This window comes from Sander vitreus, chromosome 19, assembly GCF_031162955.1.
Source record: "Sander vitreus isolate 19-12246 chromosome 19, sanVit1, whole genome shotgun sequence".
Taxonomy (NCBI): Eukaryota; Metazoa; Chordata; class Actinopteri; order Perciformes; family Percidae; genus Sander; species Sander vitreus.
Window position 1 is genome coordinate 14879258 of NC_135873.1, and position 18445 is coordinate 14897702.

Sequence of the window (18445 nt, forward strand, 5' to 3'; positions counted from 1 at the left end):
GAGTTAAATTACAGTCCTAACCAACACAATAAGGGCGTGAATACAGACAGTACACACAGCTGTACAATGCACCTAACCTTCACCAGCAAAACTCCAGAAAGATTTACCTGCACTGGTGATAAAAGACACGCCCCTTTATTTACTGACTGTTATTAGATACAGCATGCAAACACTCCACAGACTCACTATAACAGCAGCACAGTGACATCTAGCAAAAACAAAGCCTCACAATGCTGTTCTTCTTTATAATGGTCATTTGTTTTTAATCTAATGCAAAACCTGCTGTCAAATACTCCTTTAGGCAAATGTTGTTTTATCTTTAAGTAAGGTCAACGGACAAAGATAATTTGTGAGGTGCAACAGTTGGTTGACAGCCAACGCTTATCAAAATATTTGTTTGTCGTTGAGTCCAGAGGCAGCACACTATTATGTGATTTATAGTATTAGGTAGTCACGAACTACCACACGTCTCTACAAACAAGTTCCTTTAAAAACAAGTCAATGTGACTGTACATGTTGTTATAAATGTTATATGTATATTTAATAGATTTTCTTGTGATTAACAATTTTGTATTTTTATTTAACATTTTAACATACAAAACATACAACTCGCAACATGAACACACACCCCCAATCACCACCCACCCAGACAAAAAACAAGAAAAGATGACAGTAACTACAATATTCAAGACCATTTAACAAAATAGACAATAAACCATATAAACATCTGTGTAAATGACAGCACCATAAGCCCATCGTACACGTCTCTCCCCAGCACTCCTGGATTGACGGCACCCCTTTTTCTACCAATACTCATGATTTTCTAAATAGTTTTTAGAACAATTTGCTGTGACGCTACACCCGTTGCAACCTCAAAACATACATGAAATACAGTGTTTGCTAGAAGGTTTTTGGACATCTACAGTCTGTGAACCAGTTTTTTTTTACTTTGTCTTTGCTGTTTATTTATTAGAGTTGTTCCCCAGCGGCCTTGCAGCCTTTAAGAAGATTACCTTGAATATTGAAGAGGAAGCTGCCATGAGGGAAGACACTGGAATGCAAGATGTCTATTACACTGAGGTGTGGCCGTCCAGACAGGATTTGGTTTCATGCATCAGCATTTTGAAATGACTTAGGCAAAGAACTTAGGCAAACAAGCAGCTGGCTGGATTGTCATTGTATTCTACATCTAGTATCTAAACTCAATACTTGTATTTGTTAGTGAGCAAAATGTGTTTGTAGCACCGAGTATCAAAAACTGGCCCCGAATATCTGGTCAGATTTAGAGTTGTGTTATCAGTTAATCAGATAGTAATTTTGCCTCTTTTCTATTTGATTATTAGTTAGTTCATGCATGGCTGCTTGTGTTTAGACAATATTTAACATTTGAGAACTTAAGCTTCTTTTGTTTTTCTCAAAGTAAGGTATCAAAAATAGTATTGTTTTGGTATTGGCACTATAACGTGAGTATTGTGTCAGCACTAGTATTGAAAAATGTTCAATGATACCTATGTTTAAAGCACCCATATTATAAAAAGTGAGAGGTCTTTTTTGATTATAAAGCAGGTCGTGGTGCCGTATAAATACTGTGAAAGTATAAAAACGCCACAGAGAAATGCACACAGCCCGTATTCAGAAACTGTGCCTTTAAAGGAGCCGTCAGGACTCCTGTACGGGTGTGATGTCACAACTATATTATACAGTATAGGTAGAAAGTGCCATTACAGTACCGTTACAGTCATTCCCCGGCTGCAATAACGGTGTAGAGACAGAGAGTAGTGTAGAGAGTGCAGATGTGGAAAACAGCTGCGGGGACGCACTGACCAATCAGAGCGGATTTAGGGGCTTAAAGAGACAGGCGCTAAAACGGAGCGTTTCAGACAGAGGGTGAATACAGGTATATTCAGACAGACAGTATGAGAAAAATAGTGTTTTTTTTTTTATTAAAGCATGTAAACATGTTCTAGTAGAAACCCAAAATACAAGTATGATCCTGAAAATGAGAATAATAAAGGACCTTTAAATCTCAATATTCTATCTGATGACTTGATACTGTTAATGCAGATTCAAAAGAGACCTGTTGTTAATTTTCTAACCCTTTTTAGGAAGTCCTGGTCGAACATCTCGAGGTCTGTGTGGAGGCACTGTGGAAAGCCGAACGCTATGAGCTCATCACGCACATTGCCAAGCTTATTATCCCCATCTACGAGAAGCGTCACGAGTATGAGGTACTGTGACAACATCCCTTAAACAGATATATCATAAACATGCAGCCACTGTTCTTACCTTTCCTTGCAAAGTGATTCATCAACGTCCCCCATGCTTATGAGGGTCTAGTAATCACACCTATGTAAGGTCTTTGGTTTGTAGAAACATTTTATTGATATAAATACTTGTGTGTAAAGTTTACCACATTAATTTTCCACTCATCATTAAACTCCTCGGCTTCTTAGACTTGCTGACTTGCACCCAAAGATTGTTAGCATCTCTTCATCTCATTTTATATTGTTTGCCAGTAGGTCGATATATATATATATATAAAACATGAGACCAGTTTGACCATTCCAACTACATATTTTAATGTCACGGTCTCACTTTTTGGGAATGCAACCTAGTTGTTATCAAGTGCTTTTAATGGCTTTTCCTTGTTGCTTTTAAAAAAAGCAATGGAGGAAGGTCAGGGTCACTGGAGCCTTGTGCCTCCTTACACACAGCGAAAGTGAGATTACCAGTCTATTTTAGGGCTTATAGACAGGCTAACATAATCACACTCTCATCTATCACCAAAAAGTTTCTAAATTGCCTAAATAGCCATAGAATTATCTCAAGTGAAACTAAAATGTCTTTTCAAGGCACCCTGGCTTGTTTCTACACACACTGCTTAGTTGTTTAAACAAGCATTAAGGAAATAGTCCAACTCTGATGCCATCTCTTTTATTTTTCCAGAAACTAAGCCAACTGTACAACACGCTGCACAGAGCCTACAACAAGATAATGGAGGTGATACACTCAGGCCGCAGGATGCTTGGGACATACTTCAGAGTGGCTTTTTATGGACAGGTGAGTTTGTCAAGCAGCTTTAAGGGCTCTTTAATTTAAAGTGCAAGGGCAATCACACAGTAAACCTTAGGCACAAAGTGCACCTGAAGCACACATCACTATGCTGCGTGCAAAAAGGTTGAATACATTGGAATGTAATTGGCATAGGTGGGGTGATGAATCATTCTCCCAGTTAAAGGGAACGCCCACCTTTCCAGGAAACTTTAAAATATCATATTTAGTTGAAAGGAGACTGGAGTGAACATAGTGTGTCAGACTGTGAAGTGTCTATGTCCATCCCCAAGATGTCACACACAAAGTAACAGAATACAGAGTTAGAACCAACAGGCTTGCTGCGTGCACAAGTCTGTGTTTAATTTGCATGATTTAATCAATGTAAACACAGTGGATTATCATGGCCAATGGCTCCACACTGCTGTACATTTATCACACATTTTTGCCCTGCTGCCTTCTGGCTGTAGGGACGTAATTAACTGAAGGAGTATATTTCAATCAGGAGAGACTTCGTTTGCAGATATGCAAAAATATGTATTGTACGACTGCATGATAAAATGTACAAAGTCTTTTGGAGATTAGACTCCATCGAATTAATAATATTTTTAAAGGGGTAGAGAATAGGAACATAACCCCCCGATGGAGTCTAGACACTGGTGGCGGCGGAGAAGGAGACCGGAGACCAGACCGACGAGGCAACAGAGCGATCAGCCGGGAGAATTCAATTAATTCAATTTATAGTATCAAATCATAACAAGAGTTATCTCGAGACACTTTACAGATAGAGTAGGTGTAGACCACACTCTATAATTTATAAAGTCCCAACAATTCTAGTAATTCCCCCAAGAGCAAGCATTTAGTGCAACAGTGGCGAGGAAGAACTCCCTTTTAGGAAGAAACATCGGCCAGACCCAGACTCTTGGTAGGCGGTGTCTGACGGTGCCGGTTGGGGGTGTGATGAACAGTGGCAATAATAGTCAAGATAATGGAACAGTGACTAGGAAATGGTAGTCGTAGTAGTTCATGCCATAGCAGGGCACTGCAGGGCATTACAGTATGTAGCGTGGTACGGCAGGGCATGGCTGGACGTAGCAGGTTCAGCAGGACGCAGCAGGGCACCGCAGAGCGTAGCAGGGTGCAGTGAAGCAGGACCACGGCGACAGCTGCAACCAAGATCTTGGTGCCATCCTAATCCAACGAAATATGCTGGGAAAAAGAAACATAAGGACTCCGGGGAGTAAACTCCCCAGAGCTAGGTTAGTACCAAGCATTTCTGGATCTCCTCACTCCCTAACTATATGCTTTGTCAAAGAGGAGGGTTTTCAGTTTATTCTTAAATGTGGTGACCGTGTCTGTCCCCCGAACCCAGACTGGGAGCTGAAGGCTCTGGCTCCCATCCCACTTTTAGAGACTCTAGGAACCATGAGTTACTCAGAATTTTGCGAGCATAGTGCTCTAGTGGAACAATAGGTACGGAGAGCTCTTCTAGATATGATGCGCTAGACCATATGGAGCTTTGTAGGTCAGGAGAAGGATTTTAAATTCAAAGAAACGCGACAGGGGAGGTGGAGGGTTGAGCGCTTTGCCTGAAACGACAGCTGACAGCACGGGGAGAACAGATTTAAAGCAGAGCTGTAATGCTGTGATTGGCCCTTGAATTTCGTGGCCATGTCTGATTGGTTTAACTGAAAGTATCGCTTCTAAACAGCTGATTTGATTTAAGAAGAAAGAGTAGTGAATGGTTAATGACGTCTTCCTGAAAGAATTTACGCTGAACTTCATTTGTTCTGTACTGTATGTGACATTTTCTGCTATAATTATAAAAAAAACTTGTTGGCGTTGTTGGTGAGTGGGGAGCCTTTGAGGGATCATGTCCTTGTTGCTGTGGTAGTGACTCCTATAAGTTGGGTGGGCCGATTGCACAATTGGAGCTGGATAATTGGGGGATCACATGAACCACTCATGCGTTTACACTTTTTACGCTCCGGTAGGTAAAAAAAAGCGACCATGTCTCAGCGGTAGCACATAACTACTGTTTGTACACTCTCCCTGTAGCAGGATTCGCTGCCACCACGGGTTACCCTCAGCACAGAACACAGCAGACAGACAATGTACAGGCCAACAATATTTATTCTCTCTGACTGCTCACACTTAACACAACTTCAGGATTACAAACCGTGCTCCTCCGACGGCCCAGCTACTTGAATTGCACGGCCCGTTGCTCAATGTTTAACAAAACGAACAAAACGATCTCCAACGGTTCAGTCCTTTAAAGACAGTGGTATTATTAGTGTCTGGGGCTTCTCTTAAAAAAGCCTAAAGCTTTACAGTTAGAAGTACAATTTTGTTACAAGACATAGGAGCTGGAAAGATTCATTGATTAATCAATTAGTTGTCAACTATTAAATTAATCGACTAGGTTCTTAAGTGAGAATATTTTCTGGTTTCTTCACTCCTCTGTGACGGTAAACTGAATATCTTTGAGTTGTGGACAAAACTATACATTTGAGGACGTCACCTTGGGCTTTAGGAAACAACAACTATTCGATTAATCGACAGATTAATTGACAATAAAAAAATAATCATTGGTTGCAGCCCTCAGATATTATGAGGCTCTTTGTTTTGTTAAAGTGAACTGAGGCAAGAAAGCCAAGTCATACTACTGCAAATGTACAAATACAAAGCAGGATGTTCACTGGTTTTTTAATGACTGTACAAAAGTACACAGCAAATGCAACACGATGCCATCTGTACAAGATGTGTATTGGATTTCAGAGTGAATGCCCAGCCCTCATGATACAAAAAGAATGGCTGTTTAAACATTTCTCAATCATTTTGTTGGGATTGCATTAGACAATGTTACAAATCCCTTTCCAATCTCAGATATATAATGGAAATGTGCCAAATGTTGAAATTCTGGAAGTGAAGAAATTAGAGAGTAAAAACTGTAATTACAAAAATAATTTGGAAAGGCAACCGAGGGAAACACAGTAACTGTAATTACATGCAAAGGTTACATCTACAGCTTTGTGATGGCACAGCGACAAGCAGGTTCAAGACTGTGGATGTATTAAATGAAAGTGAATAGCTGCAGTGAGGTTAGAAGTAAACCGACACTTTCAGAAAACGTGTCATGCAAATGTGGTGGATGTGTTGCATCCTACTTGTTCAGAGGGCAAAAACAACATGAAAAAAAGTCTGAAAAAGTCATATCCTGCCATCTTTATAATGATATTGGCACCTAAAGTTGTTTTGTATTAAAAGCACAGACGAAAAAATTAAAATGTTAAGACTCATTACTGAAGTGTGTGTTTTGTGTGCACGTTTCTTCCATCACACTTCAGATGAACAGTCTCTTATTGCATTTATTGAGTGAACTTGTGTATTTTGTGCAGGGCTTCTTTGAGGAGGAGGACGGGAAGGAGTACATTTACAAAGAGCCCAAACTCACTGGCCTGTCCGAAATCTCTCAGCGGCTGCTGACACTCTACGGGGAAAAGTTTGGGCCGGAAAACGTCAAGATAATACAGGACTCAAATAAGGTGCAGTGCAATGTTGCTTTTGGATGACATTTACATTACTCATATCCAAGCCTCAATGATTTTATCTCAATATCTGTCTTTGCAATTATATTTTATTAAAGGTAATTGCCTTTTCCGCAGGTTAACCCCAAAGACCTGGACGCCAAGTTCGCCTACATCCAGGTGACGTTTGTCAAGGCCTACTTTGACGAGAAGGAGGCACCGGAGAAGAAGACTGACTTCGAGAAGTGCCACAACATCAACCGCTTTGTGTTCGAGACGCCGTACACGCTGTCGGGAAAGAAACACGGCGGGGTGGAGGAGCAGTGCAAGAGGAGGAGCATGCTCACAAGTACATGAAACACACTCATTCACAAACACTTTGCCTTTCTGTGTCGTCTCTTAAAACGCACCAAAGGCACACAGCTACCTCTCTAAACTACACCACATTAATAATGCGTTTCTCTTTGTTCATCTCTCCCATTTGAAGTCATAGTTAATGGTGTTTGTACAAACACTGGACTCTTATCTTACAGAGCAATGTGCCTACATGTCATTTGTACAGTCCTAGGAAGCTCCTATTTAGCAGTTTACATTCAAACAGCTGGCTACTGTAGCCAGGATCCCTCCCAGCCACATCCTATTCAAGTACCTCTGGCGTATCACATGTTATAGACAAGCACCATCAAGCCTTGTTGTTCTTTCTTATTGACATAACACACGCAGTTGTTATCGTGAACATACAGTTGTTACGCAGAGAGACAATACTCTGACAGCGTCTGTTTGACTATACGCTCAAAAAGCAGAACAAAACGACAGATGCTTTGGCTCATTCTGCTGCTTGTTTTCCATGGCATCAAAACAAATAAAGAATTGCCACAACAAGCTGCAAAACCCTTTAATACAGTGTGCCTTTTTGTCCTCCCATTTGATTGCTTGCATGCATCACCTGAAGATGACCCCGAAGCAGTTTGTTTTCATTTGTGTGCAAAGCGCCAACCAGTTTGTCCTGTTCTCTCTTATCTCTAGCTAGCAACACATTCCCTTATGTAAAAAAGCGCGTGGAGGTGGTGGGGGAGAAGCAGCTGGAGCTGAAACCGGTGGATGTGGCCATAGATGAGATGAAGGCGCGGACAGCGGAGCTGACCAAACTCTGCTCCAGCCAGGAGGTGGACATGATCCAGCTGCAGCTCAAACTGCAGGGCTGCGTCTCTGTGCAGGTAAAGCAAGGTCCCAGTCACTCAGAGACACAGCCAAGTGAAAGACAAATATATTTTCATTTGTAAAGTTTGACTAGACATCACATTTGTGTAAAGAAGAAACATACTGGCCATGGGACAGTATATGGTCCTGTTCACACCTGGCATTACCATGCGTCCTGAGTCATCCGGTCACAAGTAGACAGCTCTAAGTACCGGTGTGAACGCACAAAGGACACATTGAAGACATTGAGATCCGTTTGCTCAGACCACATTCGCAGGTAGTCTGTGCCAAGTATGGCCACATTCTTTTAGCAGTGTGTATGCCAATGTGTCCTGGGCCACATTGAAGGAGCACCACCAGGACAGGATTTTCCCTACCCTTAAGACTTCAGTCTGATTTATGATTAAGAGAATAGCAGGGCCGGCATGTGTGTATGCGTGGTGAGTGTGTGGTAGAGCGAGTGAGAGAGTGATGGCAATTAGCTTCGGAGCGAGTAGCAACTCTAGAGTCATAGAGAGAGAAACAAAGTGTGTCCCCTGTTCTTTCTGACCACGGCGGGGAATCTGTAGCAGGAAAAGTGAACCCTCTCCTTGCTTTCATGTTGTTTATGGAGAAGGAGAACCAGGAAATGAGTCGGGTGAAATGCAACACTACCAAGCCACGGCCAAACGCTGTGCGTCGCCGCAAACGTGTAGTTACATTTTTAGAAAGGTGAACGTCAGGCTACGGCGTAGGGTCTGGCATAGGGTCGGTTTTGGGCACCACCTTCAGTATGCCGTATGAATGTTAAATCAATCTGAGCATCAAAACTAACTAATAATTGCTTGCTGCCGTCGGGCGGAGAAAAGTACAGCAGACAGACTGCAGGCAGGTACTTTTTTTATTAGTCATTGCACGTTTCTGTAATAACGTGTGATTTATGTGAGAGTTACAAATGAAATGTATACACAAACACAACGCAACAATAACAAAAAGGTTTGTTCATTTAAATATGTATGTTTGTATATGTAAATGATTTACATATTTATGTGCATATAGAGTCCAATGAGTCCAATCACAAGACGCATGCAGTGTGAACGCTGATTGTTGTCTGTGCACTGATCCAAGTGAAAGAATGATTAACACTTCCAGGCATGTTTTGCTGCAGGTGAATGCCGGTCCCATGGCCTACGCCAGAGCATTCTTGGATGACAGTAAATCCAACCAGTCAGGCAACAAGAAAATAAAAGACCTCAAGGACATTTTCAGGTACAATTAGTTTGTCCTTAAATGACTACGCTGCTCCTCCTTCCTCATTGCTGAGGGTGTACTAGGAAGCAAGATTAGTCGGGTGGCGAGGTATGTTAAGTCTAAAGCCAGGGTTTTCAATGTCACACAGGTAGCCCCCTTTTCTAATCTGGCTAGATCGCCATGGTAATTTATGATGCACAGCTAACCTGGTCCGGACCAGTTTTTAAAGATTATTTTTTTGGGGCATTTTTGAGACCTTTATTGACAGGACAGCTGAAGAAATGAAAGGGGAGAGAGAGGGGGGGGAATGACATGCAGCAAAGGGCCGCAGGTCGGAGTCAAACCCGGGCCCGTTGCGTCGAGGAGTAAACCTCCATATATGGGAGCCCGCTCTACCAACTGAGCTATCCGGGTGCCCGTCCGGACCAGTTTTTGATGGGAGTTTAGGCTTGAAATCGGCAAAAAAAAAAAAGCTCCATTCACTAATCAAGTCCTTTGAAAACGGAATCACTCTATAGTTAGTATTCAATTTATGAGCGATACAGATTCTCAGCTGAGGGAATACGTATATTATATATATAATATGAATGAAAACCTGTTGAGCTGTAACTGCCACTGGATACAGGCCGTGCAGTTAGCGCTTACTGTATCACGTTGCAGGTTTTTTTGCCATGGGAACCTACATCAGTTATGCAGAAAATCTGAGTGAGAACCGTTACGTTGTTGTTTCTCTCACTAACTACTGAATATGTTTGTAGTGTTCTCTGCTTAGTTGCCCATGCTGGCTCTAAAAGAAGCTTCTATAAATAATACATTAAAAGTTCACTATATTAATATTCAGTTTGATGTTTACTTGCACATGAAATGCGGTTTTATTCCTCCGAACCATAACGTTGCCACTTTGGATGAGGTTTTTATTGGTTCTGATTTGCTGAAGTCTGTTTTACACATTGCTGTTATATTGCAGCTAATAGAACACAGATTAGAAAATTGATCAGTCTATTGGTATTTATCGCAGATAATATTCAATCAATAAAATACATTTTCTTTTTGATTTGGCCAAGCTAAATGCATCTAGTGGTAAAATAAATATATTAAAAACAAAAATAAATATATAAGTAATTTTCCGTCAGCATTACTGTAATATTTTTTTTAATAATCTTTAAAATCTTACTTTTTTGTGATTAACAATTTTTTTATTTCTTATAAACAACATACAAAACATACAACTCCAACATGACACCCCCCCCCCCCCCACCCCTTCACCATCTCCACCCACCCAGACAAAAATCAAGAAAAGATGACACAGTAACTACAATATTGAATACCATTCAACAAAGTAGTCACAAAATAGACAATAAGCCATAAACCATATAAACATCTGAATAAATGACAGCACCATAAGCCCATCGTACACGTCTCTCCCCAGCACAAAGCTTCCTAGGAGCCCTCCAGAAAGCTCAGGTACTTTCCCCATTTTTTAGTAAAGACATCCAATCTGGCAAACCGTTCATATGACATCTTTTCAAACGCTGCCACCCTAGCCGTCTCACAAGCCCTCTGCTGGATTGACGGCCCCCCTTCGTTCTTCCATCCTCTTCAAAGAATCTGTCATTAGACTAGTCTGAACCCAGCTTCGTATGTGCTCATCCATCCCGCTAAGGATTGACCCATCTCCCAGAACAAATCATCTCGGACGGAGTGGAACCTGGGTCCCTGCAATCCGACATAGGTTATCATGTTCTTTAAAACCTTATTAATATTGAAAACTTTGTCGTGCCACCCGTTGTCTCTGATTAGGGCTTCAGGCTTCGTCAAGCCAGCCGAGGCAAGGACAGCCTGGCTCTGTCGAAATTGCTTCGTGGTACACCCCTCTGGTTAAAAAAAAAATCTCACTTTTTATTTTGATTATAAAACTGTTTATAATAGGGCTGCACAATATGAGTGAAATATGCGACATTGTTGAACATCGCGATAACGATATATACCTCGCGATATACAAACAGACGTTAGAGGGTTCTCAGCTCTGCTGCTATCAGTATTCTGCTAAAACACAACAAATTGCTTGTTACATTAAAAAAACAAATGAAAGAAAATCATTTCCAGCGGTATTTTATTGAACAACTTGAACTTTGAATTGAATATAAAAGTCAGCACTAAAAAAAAGAATGACAGCTGCATTTTAAAGCGTAGTTTTCTACTCCTGTTCGCGATACGTCGCAGCCTTTCGCGATGTGTTTATTGCACAAGTTGATGTCGCGATGACGAAAAAAAGAAATATATTTTTGCAGCCCTAGTTTATAAGGGATTTTAACAATTAAGTCTGTCATTTAACTTTTGCTACTTGCAGGCGTTTTGTCCAGGCTTGCAGTATGGCTCTGGACATAAACGAGCGTCTGATCAAAGAGGACCAGTTTGAGTACCACGAGGGCCTGAAGGCCAACTTCAAAGACATGGTCAAGGAGCTATCTGACATCATCCACGAGCAGGTAATCTCACTTAAACAATTCAGTGTTCTGGCGGAGGGAATGTTACCCCCTACCGTCTCACAGCCACACACACACACACACACACACACACACACACACACACACACACACACACACACACACACACACAGATATGTTTAGTTCTGCTTTAATGTGCTGTTGGTCAGAAAGGTTTCTGCAGTGGCCTGGAAATCAAACACGGGCCTCCTGTATGACAACTTCAATTTCTGCCTCGCAACCATTATGACTTAAAAGGCATTTTGTCTGCATACATAATAATAATTATAATTCATTGAAGCATTAGATGCATGCTGGATGTGAGGATATGTGAGGGGTAGTCTATATCGACGATGTTTTATTTCCGGGATTGCTCCGGTGCTGCCGGAAATTCCGCCGGATGTCCGTCACCTTCCACTTTCCTTGTGTTGGCGTGCTAACTGCTCCTCAGATCTCTGCAGGGTAAATCCAGACAGCTAGCTAGACTATCTGTCCAATCTGAGTTTTCTGTCGTACGACTAAAACTACTTTTAAATGTACACATGTTCCACCAAAACAAGTTCCTTCCTGAGGCTATTTTGCAGAGGCACCAGTGCTCCTTATGGTGCATAGCGATTGTGATTGGTTTAAAGAAATGCCAATAAACCAGAGCATGTTTTATTCCCATCCCAGAATGCTGTGTGGACTAGCCAGACCCTCCTTTGCAGCACTGTGGAGGAAGGTCTGGCAATGCAAGACTACATGAGCGGAAATCATTTGTTGTAGCATTTACTGGACTATGTGTTGAGTCACTGTATCTCTTGCAATCAAACAGAATCAATACACAATGAGTCAGCAGAAACAACATTTTTCCCCTTTATTAGATAGTGACAGTAGATAGGAAAGGTGGGAGAGAGATGGGGGGCTGACACGCAGCAAAGGGACGCTGCAAAGGACTCAGCCTACACGGGGCGCACGCTCTTACTGGGTGAGCTAGCGGTCGCCCCAACTTATGTTAAACTTTTTTTTTTCTTTTTTTTTTTTTCTTTCAACCTCTGTAGTCCCGGGGTTGGAGGCAGTGGAGAGAGCGGATATCTGATACCACAAGTAATTCTGGCTTTAATTAATTAGGAATAACCACTAACATTTGGAATCCTGATGTGCACTGCCATGTTTTCTCTATCCACAAGTACACACACAAATCTGTTTTTTAAATCATTGTAACATTGACTACTATTTTATTATACCCATAATTCCCTTCGGGCAGCAGCAGATTTGAAGTTAATTGCACCGTGTTAATTTTATTCGCTGGTGAGGCTATAAAAATCGACATCAGTGGGCTGGAGTGATTTACTTTTATTGGGGGGGGACTTGCACAGAAGGAGCCAGTATAACCTCTTTGGCTATGTTTGATAATTATATGTTATGATACTTGTTGATTCTTAATGTTTAACGTGTGTCATAATCAGACTTGTGAGTGAGTCATGATGAGTTGCGGAAGCTGTGTTAATTCAACGTCCTGGAATAATTGAAAAGTGAATTTCCTCTCGAACATTTCCTGAAGCGATGATGTATGACGTTGGCATGCACTCATCTGCCCCCGCCCCCCCGTTCTTCAAACCTCATCTACATTGTACTTTGTTCTCTCACTGGAATGAGCCCTGGGTGTTTTACAGCAGTGTTTATTGTGCCCGCTGACATTTGATATGACTTTACTGATCTGACTCGACCAAACTAACTGGTTTACCTTTTTCTCTCCAATGTGCTGGCCTTTAGCTTTGAGGAAAAAACAGGTAACGTGATCATGAAGTGTGTGAAGTTGTCTTTTTGTCCTTTTTTGCAACTCATTCATTCTGAATTTGCACCTTAGTTCATTTCTTCCAGACATGTTATGGTTAAACGCAAAGGTCATCTAAATACATTCATCCGGATACAAAAAACAAAACAAAACAATAAAACAGCGATACTATGGAAATGGGTGATTAATTAGTCGGGTCTTAATTATAGACGAGTGATAATAAAAGAGAATGAACCAGGCAAATGCAGCCATGAAATACATATAAAATGCATTCAAGTGGAAACGAATTTAACAAGGCTTTCAGAGAATGAGAGCGGTTTTGGCAGACGTGGCAAACATTCGGGACTTGTTTAATCCTTTCGACAAACTTGCTGGATCACTCTGAGACGTGAAATTACACTGTGGGTAGTGGCCAACACTGGCAACACAGATGGTGTTAAAAAAAAACCAATGCAAATGAGATATGCCACTAATCAAACAATGTCTACATACACAGTAGTGCAGTGTAGTGGTCAAGGTTGGAGCTTTTGCATTTCCATACTCATAAAAACAACATCCTGGTAACAGATCCATAGTTAGTCCATATCAAACCAGGATGATGGCGGATAAACATCTAGGTTTATGCTGTCAGTCACCTCCGTGTGTCAAGTCATGCACGTCGGGGTTGGGTGTTTAGTTGAGGTCTGGTTACTGTGGGGGGCAGAGACTTTTAACAGGCTGGGCAGATTTGAATGTGAATAACATTGATGGCTACTTAAATTCAGACATGGGCACGGATGAATGCCTATTGGCTAGAAACTATTTGATCCTCCAGGCTGAACAGAAACTCCACTTACTAGTTACTAGTTACCTCCGCCACACACTGGATTAACACTGTGAGACAGTGCATGCCTTGGTGGAGGTCTGCACTCTCTGAGTGCCCTTCTAGTTATCACTTGTAACCCAGAGGAGTGGGAATAGGTTCAGTAACTGTCCTGCTCCAAAATGAGTGAAAGTGCCAATTTCTTACAGAAGTGTGACAAAATTACATAATTCAATAAAATAATGTACAAATGTGATTCAGTTCGATTAGCCCTGTAGACCTTTTACATGTACTGCTCGAAACACAGCGTCTACAATTATTTTCTGTATAATTGTACATATGTATACATGTACCCTTTTGGTTTCTTGTTGCAACAACAGCTGTTAAAATAAACACAGTTCAACCACATTGGAAGTCTTTTACCCGACATCTGAATCCCAGTGATTACATGAGAATGATGATCAAATGAATAAAGTGCAACAGTATGCAAAGAAAGAATATGTGCAAACCAATCAGACATCAGAAAAACACTGAAGAGTTCTGAAAATAGAAGGTGTTATGTTCATTGTACAATTTGTGTTGTTTTTTTTTGTTTACTCTTCACTTCTCTCTCACTGTACATTTAGCTTATCTACGTTGAACCACATCTCACAGCATGTCACATTCTATCAGTGTAGCAGAAATATAGCTGATTGGAGCAGGGCTGCTCAATTAATCGCAATTTTATCAAAATCTCGATATGTACTAGTGCAATATCCATATCGCGGGGGTGTGCAATATTTGTTAAAGGTGAAAATACATGTACTGTGTGTGTTAAACCATTCTGAGTTAAAGTATTGTGGCGCTGCAGAGAAGTCCCAGCCTACAAATCCTATCCTCCAGACTGAAGAAAACATCTTTGTTTGGTACAGATGCTCGCTAAAAATAATAGAATTAGAAAAAAATACAAAAAAAAGTTCATATCGTGCAGCCCTAGATTTCAGTTTGGTACCGGTGTGTGTCTGACATCTTCCTTCATGTGTGAACTGTCTGTGTTTTGTTTTCACCCCAGATCTACCAGGAGGATATGATGCGCTCGCTCTTACAAAACTCCCTCCATGTGTTTCGTGCCATCAGCGGGACATCCACCAACGTGGGCTGACCACCACCGGCCTCCGTCCCTCCCTCCGCTGCCGCCTCCACCTGCCTACATGTATATCCTCTCATCTCTCCCTTTAAGGACCTGAACTTGTTTCACATCTGACTAGCTACACTTGCCCAAACACCCGAATGTATCGCAGCAACACCAATCAAAATGTCAACATGCTCGGTTGCACTTTCTTACTGCCTTTGTAATGAAGTGCAGGATTGACTTCTTTTTTTTTTACAGGGAGATACTTTACTAAAGCAATTATTCCCATCCCCTCTCTCTCTCTCTCTCTCTCTCTCTCTCTCTCTCTCTCTCTCTCTCTCTCTCTCTCTCTCTCTCTCTCTCTCTCTCTGCAATGTTGCCCTTCAGTCAGATCTATGCAGGACACCACATTCCTTCCAGAATTCCTTTCTACTACTTGAGGCAACTTAAAAAAAAAAAAAAAAAAAACAATAGCATGTTTTCATTGTACCACAGTGGTATGTCCCAACTCAAAAAAAAAAAAAAGCCTTTTGGTGATATGATATATATATATATATATATATATATATGTGTATGATGTTCTAGATCGTATTAGAGGTAAGAAATCATGTACTGGAAAAGATTGTGATTAGAAATTCTATCAGCGCTTTAGAACAATCATAAAGCAGTAGTCTCTGTAGAGTCAGAAACACACTGATCACAGCTGGGTGATCATATTTACTTCAGTACAGTGAGTAAGTGAAGAAAATCTGGGTTTAGATCCAGTGCCTTTGTGCTTTGCCTCCTGAAGAGAATACCTTATCTCAAGTAACAAGACCTTTATCACATGCTGGCTCTTTACAGTATTTCACAAGTGCTACACTGTAATTAGCAGAGAGATGAATAATATTTAAGCAAATGTACATAATTTGTTGCCATGCTGTAAAGTAAATTTGGTTTCCTTGTATGTTTGTACGTACTGTATGTTTGTACGTACTGTATGTATGTATGTATTTATATTTGTAACATTTTGGACTCTGTAGTTCAAATCTGTCCTAGCAGAGAGATTTTTTCCCCCGTTTTTATTGCATTGTATACTGATGTGCAGCTGCTTGTCCAACTTAATTTGGAAAGCCATTTTCCAATAAAAATGTTGAAAAACTATCGAGAAAGTTCATTTTTGAGCTTGGAGACAGTTACACTGTAAAGAATTTTCATATAAATTAACAGTAAAGTGCTGGCAGCAGAGAAGCCAGTTATTAAACAGTATTCATCATGTTAAATGACTTTACAGCCTGTTATTGTAAACACAAAATACAGTATATTTCTGTATTTTGTTTTCTTTACAGTAAAATACTGGCAACAGAGACACCAGCATCTTACTGTTATTAAGCAGTATTCATACTGTTAAATTACTTTACAGCCTGTTACTGTAAAAATAAAACACAACAAATGATGTATGTTTTTACAATTTACAATAAAATACTGTATTTCCATAATAAAAAAATGAAAATGCAGTATATTTGTGTGATTATTTGAATTTACAGTAACATTCTGATTAGGGGGTCGACAGTTACTTCAAATGCCCACTCTTCACTGTAGGCAGGCATAATTAATGTTTAAAAAAAACAAGCACATTTTAAAAATATTTAAAAAAAACAATCTTTAATGCAATTAACAGAACCTTATTGTTTTGTAGGCTACAGAAATCTGCGTTATTGTTTATTGCCTATACAAAATAGGCAATAAACAACTTAGACTATAAATCAAACACTTTTATTTAAAAGGAAAGTGTCAAAAATAAATAGTGCTTCTGTAAAAAAAACAAAAAAAAAACAACTGAAAACTTGGTTTATTTTTGATATGTCTGAAATTCATTCATAACATAAATACATTAAATTAGTGTTGACAATTGGCTATAAATTAACAGCAATTGCTTACAGTGTTGATGACAAAACAATCCATTAATATTCTAGACCTTTCAAAAGATCCATCTCTGCAGATGTTTCCCCAGTAGTCATGGGATTCATTCTCAACTTTAAATTGCTAAAATGCTCAGAAAACATCTACATTCCCACGATGACATCTGAGCAACGTCATCGGCAGAGAGAAGATTGTTTGATACGATGGAAAGCTCCAGAACAGCTTCTTCAAAACCGTAATAACAGCCTCCACTCTTCTGGTTTCAGGCTGTTCACAATGTCTTGGAGCCTGGCTGCAGGGATTTGCTCCGATTCAGCCACAAGAAGTGGGCAGTTAGGAGCCAGGTATGAAAAAACCCTGAGTTGCATTATGGGAAAGCATGAGATCCAGCGTTTTTAGAGCTTGACCCATATTATACCGCTAAAAGTCGGGATATCTTGACTTCTGCTGCTTCGATTTTGACCATTCTTTTCTTCAGTCTGTCCCTTGTGAGCCCTACAACTTTATGACTAACTTTATGCAAAATTACTGGAGTACTCCTTTAAGAATTTAATTACTTGAAACAAAGGGGCCGAGCCCATAATATAGCCTACAAAAACAGCCTTGGACCACAATTAAGGTCTTGTAAGATGTGCTAGTGAAAGATGGCCACTAATGTATATAGTGAAACAAGCTTGTCATTGTAGGCCTAAGTGTAACAGGGTTTCAGAAAACAATACAGCTGAGATCAAATATGTATGTTCCCTTAACATCGGTTTGTTAACTCTGCTCTGCTGTTTGTTGCTGCACAAAGCCATTAATCTACGCTTATTGATTCGCACAGACTCATTTAGAGGCGGACGACTTCCTGGAGAAATGGATGGGCACTTGTGGTTTGGGAGAGCACACTTAAAGGTCCCGCGCATGCGCGGTCTGCCCTTCATTAAGACAGCCAGCTGCACGTAGACAGCGACGGCTTCCTATCCAATTTTGTTGTGCAACGTTAGACAAAATTGCTAACTGTAGGCAAATGTAGCTTAGGAGTAGCCTACAACGAGTTTTTAAAGGGTGCTATTAATAGCATGCCGTAGCGGCTTGAGCACCGCTAAAAATAGCCTAGCGCCGCCGCTGCAGTTACCTGCCTACCGGACACTTTCTTAGTTTTAACTGTCAATGCCAATGAAAAATAAATAATTCGACCTGACGGATCATCAGACTCATTCATATCAGAACTGAAACACTAGAACAACAAACCCTGACCCCGGACCCCCCCTAGCTTAACTGCTCATTAGGGGCTGAGCCCCCCCAAAGGTCAGATCCTAGAATCGCCCCTGCTGAGCGTTAAAGAGTTCAAAGTTAACTTTTAGGATTCCTAAAAGT

At 40.6% G+C, this 18445-nt stretch overlaps 1 protein-coding gene across 4 annotated transcripts in view; it reads left to right on the forward strand.

The window, feature by feature from the left end:
- The window catches only part of dock11 (dedicator of cytokinesis 11), a 72784-nt gene extending 56459 nt beyond the window's left edge, over positions 1-16325 (forward strand). For all 4 annotated transcript variants that reach the window (XM_078275484.1, XM_078275486.1, XM_078275485.1 and 1 more), the window contains 9 exons: positions 974-1080; positions 2106-2228; positions 2947-3060; positions 6450-6596; positions 6717-6927; positions 7605-7795; positions 8926-9026; positions 11359-11497; positions 15125-16325. In XM_078275484.1, coding sequence (XP_078131610.1) covers positions 974-1080; positions 2106-2228; positions 2947-3060; positions 6450-6596; positions 6717-6927; positions 7605-7795; positions 8926-9026; positions 11359-11497; positions 15125-15214 — 1223 coding nt within the window. In that variant the 3' untranslated portion in view covers positions 15215-16325. The remainder of the gene's footprint in view (positions 1-973; positions 1081-2105; positions 2229-2946; positions 3061-6449; positions 6597-6716; positions 6928-7604; positions 7796-8925; positions 9027-11358; positions 11498-15124) is intronic.
- Positions 16326-18445: the final 2120 nt, after the last annotated feature.